The 15,306-nt window shown below is 39.0% G+C and overlaps 1 protein-coding gene across 1 annotated transcript; it reads left to right on the top strand.

The window, feature by feature from the left end:
• Window positions 1-5,482: 5,482 nt before the first annotated feature.
• Window positions 5,483-14,941, top strand: LOC101734522 (DC-STAMP domain-containing protein 2). Its single transcript, XM_018096121.2, has 15 exons — window positions 5,483-7,377; window positions 7,782-7,952; window positions 8,201-8,302; window positions 9,617-9,811; window positions 10,184-10,240; window positions 10,773-10,983; window positions 11,247-11,404; window positions 11,705-11,863; window positions 12,270-12,437; window positions 12,706-12,806; window positions 12,978-13,108; window positions 13,357-13,484; window positions 13,674-13,767; window positions 13,963-14,088; window positions 14,514-14,941. The coding sequence occupies exons 1-15, from the start codon at window positions 7,074-7,076 to the stop codon at window positions 14,647-14,649; spliced, it is 2,241 nt and encodes a 746-aa protein (XP_017951610.2). The 5' UTR covers window positions 5,483-7,073; the 3' UTR covers window positions 14,650-14,941.
• The last annotated feature ends 365 nt before the right edge of the window (window positions 14,942-15,306 follow it).

The following is a 15,306-nucleotide window of genomic DNA, read 5'->3' as shown; positions in this document are numbered from 1 at the left end:
GATTACAGCCTGAGCCTGAGGTGTGAACACTGCAGGGGGTGAACAATGCATAGATTAAAAGGTGTGAACAACACAGGGGATTACATATTTAAACAATACAGGGGGATTACAGCCTGAATCTGAAGTGTGAACCATGTAGGGGGGGGCAGTTAATCACAGTACTGAAACCATTTAAAGTTTACACAAGGGTAAACCATCAAAGCAGCCAGACAGGTGGGGGGCCACACAGAGGGGGGTCGCCAGTTGGACAGCACTGATCTAATTTATTGAAATGATTCTGTAATAACCCATTCATTTATCTAGCAACAAATAGTGGGATAATACAACACTGGATTAGTACTGAGTACTAATAGTGTATAGTGCAGATTGTCTAAATAATCTAAATGATCTAAATACTCTTTATAATATAAGGATATATTGGTAAAGATGAGTATAAATGCTCAGTTTTTGCCAATTTAGGAAACCATTAGCAAAAGCTTTTGGGGATATTCTGACACAGCACAAGTTAGTATGCTAGAAATTTCTCAGCCTAAGATTTCAGCTATAAATGAAGGTGTCTGAGTATGGGATGATTTATTGCTGTTAGCTCCTGTATCACTGTTTGGGCCTGTCACAATAGATGAAGAGTTTATGGGAGAAGCCCAGGCCAGTTCCATTTCCCCATGTATTTCCCAGGTGCCAATGTTAATCTGTACCACTCAGACTCTCCCCACTTCTCACCCACAGTGCATGTTTGTGGAGAGCTTCTCAGGAGCAGAAATACATCCGTAATGAATCTTAATTCCTATTTTCTCATGGCATCAATAAAGCTTTAATGAACTGGATGTTTGTACAGGTATAGGACCCATTATCCAGAATGCTCAAGACCACGGGTATTACGGATAAAGTTTTTTTCTGTAATTTGGATCTTCATACCTTATGTCTACGAAAAAAATCACTTATACATTAACTAAACCCAACATGATTGTTTTGCCCCCAATAAGGATTAATAATATCTTAGTTGGGATGAAATATAAGGTACGGTTTTATTATTGCAGAGAAAAAGAAAATCAATTTTAAAAATCTAAATTATTTGATTAAAATTGAGTCTATGGGAGACAGGCTTTTCTGTATTTCGCAGCTTTCTGGATAACGGGTTTCTGGGTTAATGGATCCCACACCTGTATATGACTATTTTTTATTATATAGGTGTTAGCTTTTAACTTACTAACGAATATATCTGTATTTAGCAAAGCTCCATTGGGTGGGTAATTTAACTTTACTCTTCAAGATGAACTCGGCCAGACAGCAAATTTAATGTAGGGCCTCACAACATTACTAAAGTACCCCCCATACACAGTGCACACAATTGCCCCAGAGAGAGAGTACCCCCCCCATACACAGTGCACACAATTGCCCCAGAGACAGTACCCCCATACACAGTGCACACAATTGCCCCAGAGACAGTACCCCCCCATACACAGTGCACACAATTGCCCCAGAGACAGTACCCCCCCATACACAGTGCACACAATTGCCCCAGAGACAGTACCCCCATACACAGGGCACACAATTGCCCCAGAGACAGTACCCCCATACACAGTGCACACAATTGCCCCAGAGACAGTACCCCCATACACAGTGCACACAATTGCCCCAGAGACAGTACCCCCCATACACAGTACACAGTACACACAATTGCCCGAGACAGTCCCCCATACACAGTACCCCCCATACACAGTACACACAATTGCCCCAGACAGTACCCCTATACACAGTACATACAATTGCCCGAGACAGTCCCCCATACACAGTACACACAATTGCCCCAGACAGTACCCCTATACACAGTACACACAATTGCCCCAGACAGTACCCCTATACACAGTACACACAATTGCCCCAGAGACAGTACCCCCATACACAGTACCCCCCATACACAGTACACACAATTGCCCCAAAGACAGTCCCCCATACACAGTACCCCCCATACACAGTACACACAATTGCCCGAGACAGTACCCCCCATACACAGTACACACAATTGCCCCAGAGACAGTACCCCCATACACAGTACCCCCCATACACAGTACACACAATTGCCCGAGACAGTCCCCCATACACAGTACACACAATTGCCCCAGACAGTACCCCTATACACAGTACACACAATTGCCCGAGAGTCCCCCATACACAGTACCCCCCATACACAGTACACACAATTGCCCCAGAGACAGTCCCCCATACACAGTACCCCTCATGCACAGTACACACAATTGCCCGAGACAGTACCCCCCATACACAGTACACACAATTGCCCCAGAGACAGTACCCCCATACACAGTACACACAATTGCCCGAGACAGTACCCCCATACACAGTACACACAATTGCCCGAGACAGTACCCCCATACACAGTACACACAATTGCCCCAGAGACAGTACCCCCATACACAGTACACACAATTGCCCCAGAGACAGTACCCCCATACACAGTACACACAATTGCCCCAGAGACAGTACCCCCATACACAGTACCCCCCATACACAGTACACACAATTGCCCCAGAGACAGAACCCCATACACAGTACCCCCCCATAGACCATTGAAATGTTATGTTGTAGAAACATAGGTGGAACTAAAACTCACTGCACTCAAAAATAGCTGTTATGCTTTTTATTGAATATTCTTTAATCATAATATTGAGAACTTTTTTTTCACAATTAGAATTATCCCTGCACTTTATCTTTCTTGATTATTGGTGATGCAGTAATTGCTTGAAAAATTTCCTTTTCTTTTTCCCGCCTAAACACACAAATCTCCTGTTTTGTTCTTGGACCCTCCTCCCCAGCCCAGAAATATATGTTGAAAAGCAGCGTCTGGAGTAAAGATTGACCGCTTCTCCAGCACTCCCTACCCTACACACCCACTTCGCCTTCTTTCTCTTGTGCGGCGGCGGCGGCGATGGCAACAGGCTCTTTTATAAGATTGCGCAACGTGCATGCTGACGTCACACGCACGGACGAGGCGCAACCTTATAAAAGGGACTATCGCCGCCGCCGCCTCACAAGCGAAGGAGGAAGGCAGAACGGGAGTGTAGGGTAGCGAGGGGGGGGAGGGACGAGCCCTGGAGAAGCGGTTAATCGGATGACAGGGCCCCCGGCTGGAGAATCCTTGACAAGTGTGCCCCCCTGATGGCGGCCCTGGGTGGGAGAACAGGAGATGTGTGTGTGTTTAGGCGGGAGAAAGAAAAGGAAACTTTTCAAGCAACTGCGTCACCAATGATCAAGAAGGATCAAGTGCAGGGATAATTCTAATTGTGAAAAACAAGCTCTCAATATTATGATTAAAGAATATTCAATAAAAATGCATAACGGCTATTTTTGAGTGCAGTGAGTTATAGTTCCACCAATGTTTCTACAACACAACATTTCAAATCAATCAGTACTAGTGACCAATGCTTATATGCCACTTGTCCATAGACAAATGTTATTTACCTGCATATCATTGAGTCACACCAATCTTTATTGCCATGTGACCCTAGGATTGCCACCTAAATGTAAAGTATATAATATATTTAAAGTATAAAAGGGGTGCATTGTATACCAGCAACATATTGAATCCACATCTGCACAGTTTTTCTTAGTCGCAAAATGTCGAAAGTTCACAAAACACATTAAAATCAATGACTGTTTTGTTACTGCAACTTTTTTTTACAGTCTGGGCATTTTTTCAAGCCACTACAAATTAGAAAATAATTTAGATACATGCTGCATGGCTACACATAATTCATTTCAGTCTGCAGCATGCATCAGTGGCATACCAACATTACCTGGGGCGCCCCTGCAAAAAAATCTTTAGAGGGGCCCAGCATGTAATGCAAGCAGAAATTTCAAGATAAAAGATGTAGAGAGCAATATTCTGAGACAATTTGCAGTTGCTCTTTGTTTTTTATTGTTTGTAATTTTTTAAATTATTTCACTGTTCAGCAGCTCTCCAGTTTGGAGTTTTAGCAGCTATCTGGTTGCTAGGATCTAAATTACCTTAGCAACCAGAGAGTGGTTTGAGGAATATTAATAGGAGAGGAGAGGACCTGAATTGAAGAAAATGCTATTAAAAGTAACAATAAAAGAGTTTTTTAGCTGCCAGGGTCAGTGGCCCCCCATTTGACAGCTGCAAATAGCTAGAAGATTTATAAAACATAAATAATGAAGACCAATTGAACAGTTGCTTAGAACTGGCCATTTTATAATTTACTAAAAGTTTAAAAGTGAACAACCCTTTTAATTAAGGCCTTACTAGGCCGCTACATTCTGGGCCCCTCTGCATCCGCAGGGTCTGCTTCCTCTGTAGTTAGGCCCCTGATCTAAACCATTTATCTACACATCAGTCTTTTCCACAATATTCTGTTTGTGTCAGATTCATCCAATATATATATATATATTTTTTTTTTTTAATTGGTGCCTTTAAATACAAACAAGGCTCCAAGCTCAGAAAAGGTCTGATGCATTTCGTAGCGCAGTTTGTGATTACATAAATAACTAGGACACATGAAACCCCACTGAGCCACCCTGCCTAGTATGCATCATACATTCCTTAAAGGCATATATTCTATCCTAGCTGTACTAACTCCAGATTATGGTTCTAAATTTTATCTTAGAAATTAAAAATCACATAAATATGTGCAAAATACCGTATAAACATAAAACAGGGAAACAACCCCTTCTGTCTGAATAGTGCTTATAGAGGATATAACCTTTGTTGTGTTCAGGTATTTTGTGTCCCAAAGCATTTAGACCAAACAAGTAAAAAGACTCATTTATCTTTATACATGACACATACAGTGAGCCCTTGTGTTCATGTTCTAATGTTAACTTTTTTTTTTGTCTCTTTCTATGTTGACCCTCTGCTATTCATGTTCCTGACTTCAGGGCCTTCACAGTCTTTTGGCATTGTGATGTCATAATGTTCGAACCAGTTCTATAAATAGCCCTTGTTTCACCACAGTCTTTGAGCATTGTGATGTCATAATGTTCTAAGCTACTTATCAACTGTCACCACCAAACCAATTTTGTTTGTTTCTGGGTTAGCTACTGAGCAGACCTCTAGCGTCTGTTCTGTGCTAATCAGAATATTTCTTTCTACTTTTTGCTTTTTCTACTACTTTGTAAGTATTCAACTTCATATAGAAAAGAAGCAACTTTTTAAAAAATGTTCCTAATACATAGAATAAGGGGAATCTAATATTATGTATGTAACTGTAACCCTGTATTGCTGTACTGGGGATAAGGATTTTTGGGGAATTATTACAGAAGCATATTTAGAAATAGTGATGAACGAATCTGTCCCAATTCACTTCTCCACAAATTCGCAAATCTTTCAAAAGATTTGCAAAACGTCGCGCACATAATTTTTTTTAATGTTTTTATTTTTGCTGGGTTTTTTTGGTGACGTGAAAAAAAAATTGTCAGGCACCTAATTTTTTGACGCACATCAATTTTTTTACGTCAACGACAATTTTTTGTCGCACACAGTATTTTTCCGTGACAAATTTTTGCCATTTTGAAAGATTTGGGATATTTCTTGCAAACTGAAAAATCATTTTTTTGATGTGCACGTCAAGAAATTACACACTCTGCAAAAAATGCTGTGCTAATTTTTTGTTGTGAGCCATATTTTTCCATGACAAGTTTTGTCACCCATTACACGTAAACATTCCGCCAAATGGCAGGATGCAGAAATTCGCCATGAATCTATGTCTGCCAAATTATTTCGGCCATCACTATTTATAAATATGTTTTAGTAACTAATACAAAAATGTAATGAGTATTATTGGAGACAGATCTTGCTAGACAAAGGAAATAGATATTATTATTATTATTACAATTATATATTACAAAGGTCTGTTTACAAAGAAAATTTTCTATGTTCTAATCAGAACTGAGGTAACAGTTTGGCATTGTGACATCATCATGTCCTAAACTGTTCATTTAGCATCACCAACAAACTGATGTCATTTGTTTCTGGATTAGCTACTGAGCAGGCCACTAGTGTCTGTTTAGTACTAATCTTTGCATTGACTTCAACTATTTGATTAACTTAGTGTTATGTAAGTATAACACTTTTTATAGGAATGATGCTGCTTCTTATTTTTTATTTACTAGTAAATATAATAATGGGAATCCAATATTATCTATCACGTGGTACCTGTTTTTTTCCCAAGCAGCAATATAGATGCTTACAAAGATTTTATCGAATACTGGTTTACTAGTGAGATGTGTACAGCAATATTATCTTGTTTGTTATTTGATTTGCTGATAGTTTGCAAATCAAACGGTTCGCAAAGGGTCATGGGATACATATTCCCTAGAAATTATTTTCCCTGGAAATTATGTTCTGGTCCCTAGGCAACAACATGGGCTCTTGCAAATATTTCTTTTAATATGGACAATTGCAAGATCGTTTGTTTCTTTATTAAATAGTGTGCGCATGCATTTCTGAAAAAAGGCAGGGTTGTTATAAGAAAATGGACTCAAATTCATAAATTCAAAAACTAAAAAAAAAATATATTATTACGACAGTAATAACAGTCTCTTCACAGTGTTGAGGCATCGGGATGTCATACTGCCTGAACCAGTTGTATAAATAGCTATTGTGACATCATAGTTTCACCACAGTCTTTGAGCATTGTGATGTCATAATGGCATAAGCTACTTAGCAAGTGTCACCACCAAACCAGTTTTTTTTGTTTCTGTATTAGCTACTGAGCAGACCTCTAGCGTCTGTTCTGTACTAATCAGTATATTTATTTCTACTATTTGCTTTACCTACTACTCTGTAAGTATTCAGCTTCACATAGAAAAGAAGCAACTATTTTTAAAAAATGTCTGTAATACATAGAATAAGGGGAATCTAATATTATGTATGTAACTGCAAACTGATAAAAAGCCCCTTATTGTGATATTGTCACTTACTCCAAAGTTACACAATGATTTATCTATTATTGGCTGCTTAGTTTGATGAGGGACATTCTCTGCATGAAATGTAACAATTCTCTACTTTTTTCCCCAGAATCATAAAAATACATCTTAAAATGGATTTAGAATCAAACAATAAATTCAATATTGTTGGAAGAAAGAAGAACACTCAGAAGAATATGAACTACAGACGAAGAAAGGACAGTATTTTTAAGGAAGCCCTAAGAAGCTTTTTCTCTTTTGTTTTAGGCATGGTATTTGCTACGGCTTTTGCTTTCTTCACCCTTTTTGTGAAGACCTATAGCCTGGACATCTGCATCATTTCCAGTGTTTTTATTGGATTTTTCCTTTCTCTGGGAATGGCATTTTTTGAGCAGGTCCGATTGACTGTGTTCTTAACCCTGCCACAGATATTTGGAGGTAAGTGACATGGGTACAATATACCATAATTTGATTGGCAGTAATTTTTTTTGGGGTAGCTGGAAACAGGGGTAATGCATTTAACACATGTTATAAGGGCTGTATGTACCACCCTAGGCACCGGACCTAAACGCACTCCCAGGTTGCAGAGCGCAAATGACATCACTTCCCACCTGTGATTGCCCTTTGCTTCCTCACCCCCATCCCCTGCTCCACCACCAGATTTGCTTCTGGTGTCAGTGGAGGATGTTTTTAAATTTTTTTAATCTTCTTTTTTTCAATTATATAGGTAACCAAGGGTCACCCCCACTAAAGCTCCCGCCCTAGGCACAGACCCTATGGTGCATATATATAATTATGGCCCTTTCTGGTATATGTCATTATCTTCTCTTGCATTCTCACAGATCATGGCAGGAACCTTATTATTGCATTGGCCATTTCTCTGACCTTCCAAGGACCCGTAGGAAATATCTTGGAGAATTACGAGCGGGTATCAGAGGCAACCTCTTGTGGATTGCAGTTGGCCATAAACCAGACTTTAGAAGTTGTTGAGGAAATGAAACAGCCTGTCATGAGTAAGTATCATAAGAGGAGTGGGTTTAGCAAATCATTTATGGGATTTGGAGCTTAATAGCATTTTGATGTTCCCCTGTATATTATTTTAAAGACTGCATTAGTGGCTTTTTTCTCCTGTTAAATATTGATGCTTTATAGATTTAAAGAGGTTTATATGATCTACAGTGGTCGATATCAAGAGACTCAGATAAATAAAAACAAAAAGTACATTCTTTTGATTCTCAGACTTTTTACATTTTCTTTTCAGGAGCATTGGACAGGATCAAGTCCATTGCTGACAATTTCAAAACTGTCTCCGACAACTCAGAAGGATTCTTTACCACCCTAAAGGAGGGTGTGAAGAAAATTGGTGAGTAGAGAAAATCATGAGTTGGGAGTTCGTCCTATTTTATAGACAGGTGTACATATACATAGACAAGTGTAGAGACACCAGGGCTGATTCACTAAAGTGCGTTAAAACATGCGTTATTTATAGCATGCGGTAAAATTTTTATTGCGTCTAATTCTTTGCATCTTAACACACGATTCACTAAAAGCATTCTTGCGTTAATTTATGCGCGATACTGCTTGCGTTATTTTAGTCACAAAGACTATTTTCGTCTGGTATTTGATGGAACGAGCGCTAATCAACGCACCCTGTATAAATAGTTGCCGCGTCCGAAAAAACGCACGCCTTGTTAGCCATACATGCGAATACTTACGGAAAATTACTGTACTGAAAATGACCATTTCCCTGCAAACTGGAGGCTGCATCACTCTAGGGCCAACACATACTTGAATAAATTACATTGCAAAGTCCATATTTTATTGCCAAAAGCTCATGAACTATACTTTTCTATAATTACCGCCTGCCTCAAGTAGGTGTTAATTTTCGCATAGACTAATGCGATATTTAGCGTGTCTAGGGGGCTGATTTACTAAGACACGATTTCGAATCCGAATTGGAAAAATTCCGAGTGGAAACGAACATTTTGCGACTTTTTCGTATTTTTTGCGATTTTTTTGGCGTCTTTACGATTTTTGCGTAAAAACGCGAGTTTTTCGTAGCCATTACGAAAGTTGCGCAAAGTCGCAATTTTTTCGTAGCGCTAACACTTGCGCGCAAAGTCGCGCCTTTTTCGTAGCATTAAAACTTAAAAGGCGCGACGTTTCGCGCAAGTGTTAACGCTACGAAAAAATCGCGACTTTGCGCAACTTTCGTAATGGCTACGAAAAACTCGCGTTTTTACGCAAAAATCGTAAAGACGCCGAAAAAAATCGCAAAAAAACCAAAAAAAAAATCGCAAAATTACCGATCATTACGAAAAAAACGCAATCGGACGCATTCGGCCCGTTCGTGGGTTAGTAAATGTGCCCCTAAGTGTTTGTGAATAAAGCGTTAGTGTTATTTCGGTGCGCAAATTAACGCATGCGGTAATACTGTAGTGAATCAAGCGTTCATTTTCGTGTCTATTTTAATGCAAAAAAGCGTGCAATAAAAATTAATGCACTTTGGTGAATCAGCCCTACCTTGTTGCTCCTTGCCATCTGAAGTTGCACAATGAGCTATAGGCTATCATTATTGATATAATCTTCCAATAAACCATTGTTTTTAGAAGCATGTTTCTCTTCATTCCTGCTCCATAAAACTGCATTCTAATCCACTTGTTCTTGCACTTCTTAGGTCGAGGCATAAGGACAGCCTGGTCTTACCTGTACAACATGGGAACTGTCTGCAACGAAGAATTAGGAAATCCGAGTAAGAAATGCTACCAGAAATTCGACGAAGCAAAGCAGACTTGTGTCGATAACACAGGATTCTTGGGCTTTTTATGCGGAATTATAGATACATTTCGGCCCCTTTGTGCATTGGCTGGAGGTAAGTAACAACTCACCCTTATCTAGGATGTTCTTCTATTTTACTCCAGCTCATCCTCAGCAGAGCACTGCTGCTAACCCTGAGATATTTGTATGTACACAGCCGTCTCAGACACCCACTCACATTCCCTGGAGATGTTCAGTGCAAATATTTACTGTTCTGCAGTCTAGATAGAGTGCTCTGATTTGATGGTACAAAGATTGCTACTACCAGAAATTCACTATGGCTCTCTGTGATACACTAGAAATTACTTAACACTAGTTTTTAGAGCAACCATATAATAATGGAACCACATACCCACTTACCTCACCCTTTCAAGTCTTCTCTAGATTAATTACAACCTATAATAAATCTTTTTTTTCTTTTCCACAGTTCCATGCATTGGTCCTGACTTTGTTCAGAAGCACATCAGTAAACTGAAGGACAAAGGTGAGTAACATAGATTTGGTTAAGGGGAAGTTATTGACCAACCATAAGAAAGTACATTTGGAAACTTTGTGTCCAGTCCTTGTTCAGGGGGATGCCCCAACTCACATTTTACATAGACCCCCTATCACCTGTAACTCCAGCTTTTAAAGGGGATTTTTCATAATTAAAAAAAGTTTAAGAAGTAGGTTACATTATTTTTTTCTTATAGGTTTTGAGTTATTTATTCCATACTACTCAGTCCTGCTATTTGGCAGATGACATTCCGAGTCCCTGGCTTATGTTGGGTTCAGTTTGGTAGATCAGGGGTATAACTAATGGACATGCTTGTTACCCTGACAGTTTTCCTTGGTAGAATTAGTTTCCCCTTCTGTTATACTCACAACAAGTTGTTTTATCTTAGGAGAGTTCAATAATAAAAAATTAAACAATCTCATTAACTATAAGGAAAGAATATTGGTTTAATGAAACAGATTTACTAAACACTACAAGATTTGGAAACATTTTTTAATTAATCTCTGGTCTTTTCTTGCAGCGGTTGAATCTGTCCTTGACAAGTTCAAGGAGCACTTCCTTTTTAATATTACTGTTATACATGACTTTGATATTAATGGAAGTGCCACTGATGTGATAAATGTGGCAGAGCAGATTATGAAGGAAATTCATGCCAGTATAGAGCCCTTCTTTGAGATTATTGGACTGGCGCAGTACTTTATTCTCTTCTTCTGCCTTTATACATTTATTCGGTAGGTAACATTTCTCTTATAATGGATCTGTCTATGTTCCCCATTTGTGCTGTTGGAATACTGTCCCCTCCTTTCCATGAGTATATACCTATTCCTGTACATTGAAGTATCGGCTTTATATGTACAGGGGATAATGATACAATATGCATTGGATGTTTTATATCTAAATGCAATTTCTCTATTGATCTCCCTTTCAGCACACTCTCTACTAATTTTATTTATGGAAATCACCATTTCTAATCTGATTTATCTTTGATTTACAGAGCGGCAATATATCGCAGGAAATACCTCCTGACTGACAACCATGATAATTGCTATATTACAAAGAACTTTATAGTACTGAATGAACTGAGAGTGAAGAAAGGTGTTCCCTCTCTATTACCTCTCAACAAGAAGGAGCAGTCTCTCTACATCTCACCTCGTAAGTCTCAATGCATTTCAAATAAAGCTCTGATTGTATTACACTCCTCTCACTATTGTACAGAAGCCTCTATGATTAGTGAACCCGCTTATTCAATATGATTATACAGCTCTCAATAACTGCGGTACCTTACACTCACTGACTATAAACACAACTTATTTAACTACTTAATGACTAATTTACCCACTCTAAATTCATTATAGGAGTCACAATGAAATATAAGTTGGTTGTATTACATTTAGGAAAATTAGTTTGTCTGTGCAACTTCCATATTCTCATGAGTTTCTTTTATTCCCCCAGAATCCCTGAGGATGACAGCAGTAGAGAAGAATATGCTCAGTTTTATGAGGATTCTGCCATACATGATATTTTCTATCTTTATCATTGTGGTAGATTTTGGGGCCTACTTTTTGCTAGGGAAAGCACATCAACAGCTCAGTGCAAATATTACAGTTACGGGTAAGTGATTTACTGGTTCATGCTTTTCCATACACAGAGACATTGCGCTTACAGCATTTCAACATGGGAGGCCAATTATACTTTAAATTTACTATGTGAGCTGCTGCTGCTTCTCTGCGCATATGTTTTATTCTGTTTGGTGACATCAATCATTTTATTAAATCAGTAATGGTTAACCCTGACCCAGGGTTTGGTCCATTTAATACACAGAAGTATTGCATGCACTAACTCACTGACTATAAATGGGAGAGCTCATTTGATATTCTCTGCTACTTTATGGATTAGCCTAAAATCCTAAAATGTTTTGTCTGCTGGTTGGCATAAGGGACAGTGGGTTGCCTGTAATATGTAGTGAGTTTTTGTGGTCATCATGGTAATAATTATGCTGTTTCTTTTCCTCCATTAGCTCCTCTGATTTTCAACGTCACCGTAACCGGCTCCAATTTCTTTAGTGACTTTTTCAGACAAATAATATCCTCATTTGAGGATTTAGTAAAAGGGCAGGTTCAGATTGTTACTGCCAAGTGTCTGATCACCCCGTCCAAACCAGACTACAAGGGATACATAATTATTGGTGAGTACATTTTGGGGTCAGGTCAGGCAACACGCATAAAAAATATTACTGGCATTATCTTACCCTACTGTCATCTTGCCCACCTGCTATTTCCCACCCATTATACCTGCAGCTGCTACTCTATGGGGCCCTTAATGGTAGCTCTGGAAAATAGAATGGCATCTGAAAGTTTTTGCTCCTGTGATCTTTGTTTTGTGTTTGTTCTCTTCACCTCTTATTTTCCATATTATTTTATTATTGGAATTGAACCTTCTTTTTCTTCCTCCAGGACTTTTGTATGGTCTTGCCTTTTTGGCAACCATGGTCGGAGTGTACCTTACAAGGTTGAGGCGCTCGCTCTGCGCCTATTATTATCCATATCGTGAACTGGTAAGTTTGTTTAAAGCAGAACTTAAACATTAACATAGTGATTTAGGCTGTAAAACTGGACATGGGACAATTCTGCAACTTCACTTTACAAAATGCTTTCAAACATTGACAGTCTTGTTCCATACAGAGGACAAAGTATATTTAATATTTTATTTGGTTCCTTCTCCTCAGGAAAGGGTATGTTTTCTGTACAACACAATTATCTGTGAGCGTCCAGAAAGGAACCCTTATCATATCAAGCACATTGTAACAAGCAATGAAGATCAACAACCTAGCAGTTTCTTCTACAAGCTGGCTAAACGGTGAGTATAAACAGGTTACAATATTTTGACAAGATAAGGTTATGGACCTGTTTAATTGGTCACATAGAACATTTTTAAACAGCTTCAACTTGTAGGTCTGCAGCTGTTGCTGAACTGCAATGGGCAGCCATTGCTTGTCATGAGAAAGTTGACTGGTTCAGTTCAGCGACAGTTGGGGTGTGACAGCATGAAGCTGCCTGTAGAAGGCATGATCACACAAAATAATTTTTCCCCTTTATTCTTTACAGAAACTCTCTGTTTTACCGTTTGGTCAGACTGATGGGCAAAGAGGAACAATTCTGCTTAGAATGTGCCAAAATCAGAACTGAGAAAAACAGCCAAGAATTTCTTAACTGCATCACTATGAACTGCAGAGGTAGGTGCCTTTAATCAGATTTCATGGAACACAATTCCTGCTATCCCTAGTATATGTCTGTTTTTCCCTATGCTGGGAGCTATAATGCCAGCTGGATGTCTGCATGTCGGATACTCATGTTTCATCTAATATCTAGTTCTATAACTCTCTGGTTGTTCTATTTATCATTGTACTTATGTCTCTCCCTAGGGCTGTACTGTGGAGACTGCTGCATTAAACTGGAGAATGCCTGCAAGATCTGCCTCACTCCTCTCACATACTCAGATTCTACAGATGAAGAGATGTAAGTTTTTCCTAAAATAATTTTCATTACTACCTGTTCTTCATTAAAGCAGAACAATCTTGTGCTAATATCGTGTAGGCCACATCCACTTGCTTTACTGTCAGCATCTTTCAGTACTGGTACTATGATGCCCTACTTTCCCTACTATCCCCATTCTTCCTGTCTATAACATTACATTCTTATTTTAAATCTCAGAGACTCCAGTGATGAGGAGCAGGTCCAACTTTGGCTTGAGGAAAGAGGGAGTAATAAGAGATTCAGGAAAGTGCAAGAGAAAAATGCTGAGGAAGATGAAGACTCAGATACCTCTAGTGAATTAAGGTAAGAGCCTGAAAGGCCTGAAAAAGGGCTAAAGCCCTTCTGAAAGTCCTGTTGTTTAATTTTGTATTACTTATCTCTCTATAAAGGTTAATCCTGACATCCACACAAAGCCCTGGTTGCTAGGGTCACTGATATCAGATATCAATTTAAATAAACTGAAAATCTAGCGTAAAAAAAGTTAAATAATCTAAAAAAAAAATTTTTAAAGAATGAAAGGCCAACTGCAAATTTCCTTAGTAATGACATGCAGTAAGATCAATCTTTATTCAGTATCATAGCACCTCCTACGGGCACACTTGGCCATTAAGTGGGTTGTCACAATAGGGTCCATTCTAACCAGATTACTAGTTGTCAGGCAGTGGAGTAGTGGTGGGGGCACTTGTAGGATGTGCTCTCAGGTGACTTTTAACCCTTTGTGTTTGCAGTGAGGATGACTACGATTACCAAGAACAATCTCCCTCGAGTGATAGCTCAGATGAAGAGACTTTGGATGAAACATTTGCCAAATTGGCCAAGATGAAGAAAAATAATATCTCTCCAAAAATGTTCCAGAGACGCTGAGCTATTACAGATGCATGTTAAGGCTGATTACTCTGTGAAGACGACAGAAGACAAGACGTCAGAAAGAAGATCAACCAAAGACATTGCATGACATTGCATGTTTTGAACAGAAATCAGCCCTCATCATTTGAGATAGTCCAGATTCATGGCCCCAAAGTGGGAGGGTCTTACCCAAAGTGGGTGAGGTTTTGGGCGGATTGGGGCATCTGGATGGAAACTAAGGGGCAAATTTCATACTTTAAAAAGCACGATACAAAAAAAATCGTATTAAATAAATAGCAAATTATTTCAATAAAATTATTGCTGTAGTTTATATTTACTATGCTATTGACAAAGTTTTAATGCCTTTTTGAGTTAACGTGACCTGTTGGGCTACATACCCGTATATACTCGAGTATAAGCCGATCCGAATATAAGCCGAGGTACCTAATTTTACCTAAGAAAACTGGAAAAACTTATTGACTCGAGTATAAGCCTAGGGTGTTTTTTTTTTAACTGTCAGGCAAGTTTGGGAAGGCTAAGGAAGCTGCCAAACTAAGTATCAAGTACTTGCCATCCTGCTGTGTGCGCTCCCATCGCAATGCAGCATGTCTCCCAGCACAACTGACAGCAAAGCTTCTACTTGTGATAGTACATCAGGGTTTGCATATTCTAAAT

The sequence above is a fragment of the Xenopus tropicalis genome, chromosome 1 (assembly GCF_000004195.4).
Source record: "Xenopus tropicalis strain Nigerian chromosome 1, UCB_Xtro_10.0, whole genome shotgun sequence".
NCBI classification, from domain to species: Eukaryota; Metazoa; Chordata; class Amphibia; order Anura; family Pipidae; genus Xenopus; species Xenopus tropicalis.
The sequence above is the reverse complement of the archived record's forward strand: the minus strand, read 5'-3'. Positions and strand labels throughout refer to the sequence as shown.

What these genes read in the sequence shown, in the direction of transcription:
- LOC101734522 (XM_018096121.2), top strand. Translation starts at nt 7,074, where the DNA reads ATGGATTTAGAATCAAACAATAAATTCAATATTGTTGGAAGAAAGAAG. An exon ending in CAAGGGATACATAATTATTG is followed by an intron (nt 12,438 to 12,705) that starts GTGAGTACATTT and finishes TTCTTCCTCCAG; the next exon opens with GACTTTTGTATGGTCTTGCC. An exon ending in ATTATCCATATCGTGAACTG is followed by an intron (nt 12,807 to 12,977) that starts GTAAGTTTGTTT and finishes CCTTCTCCTCAG; the next exon opens with GAAAGGGTATGTTTTCTGTA.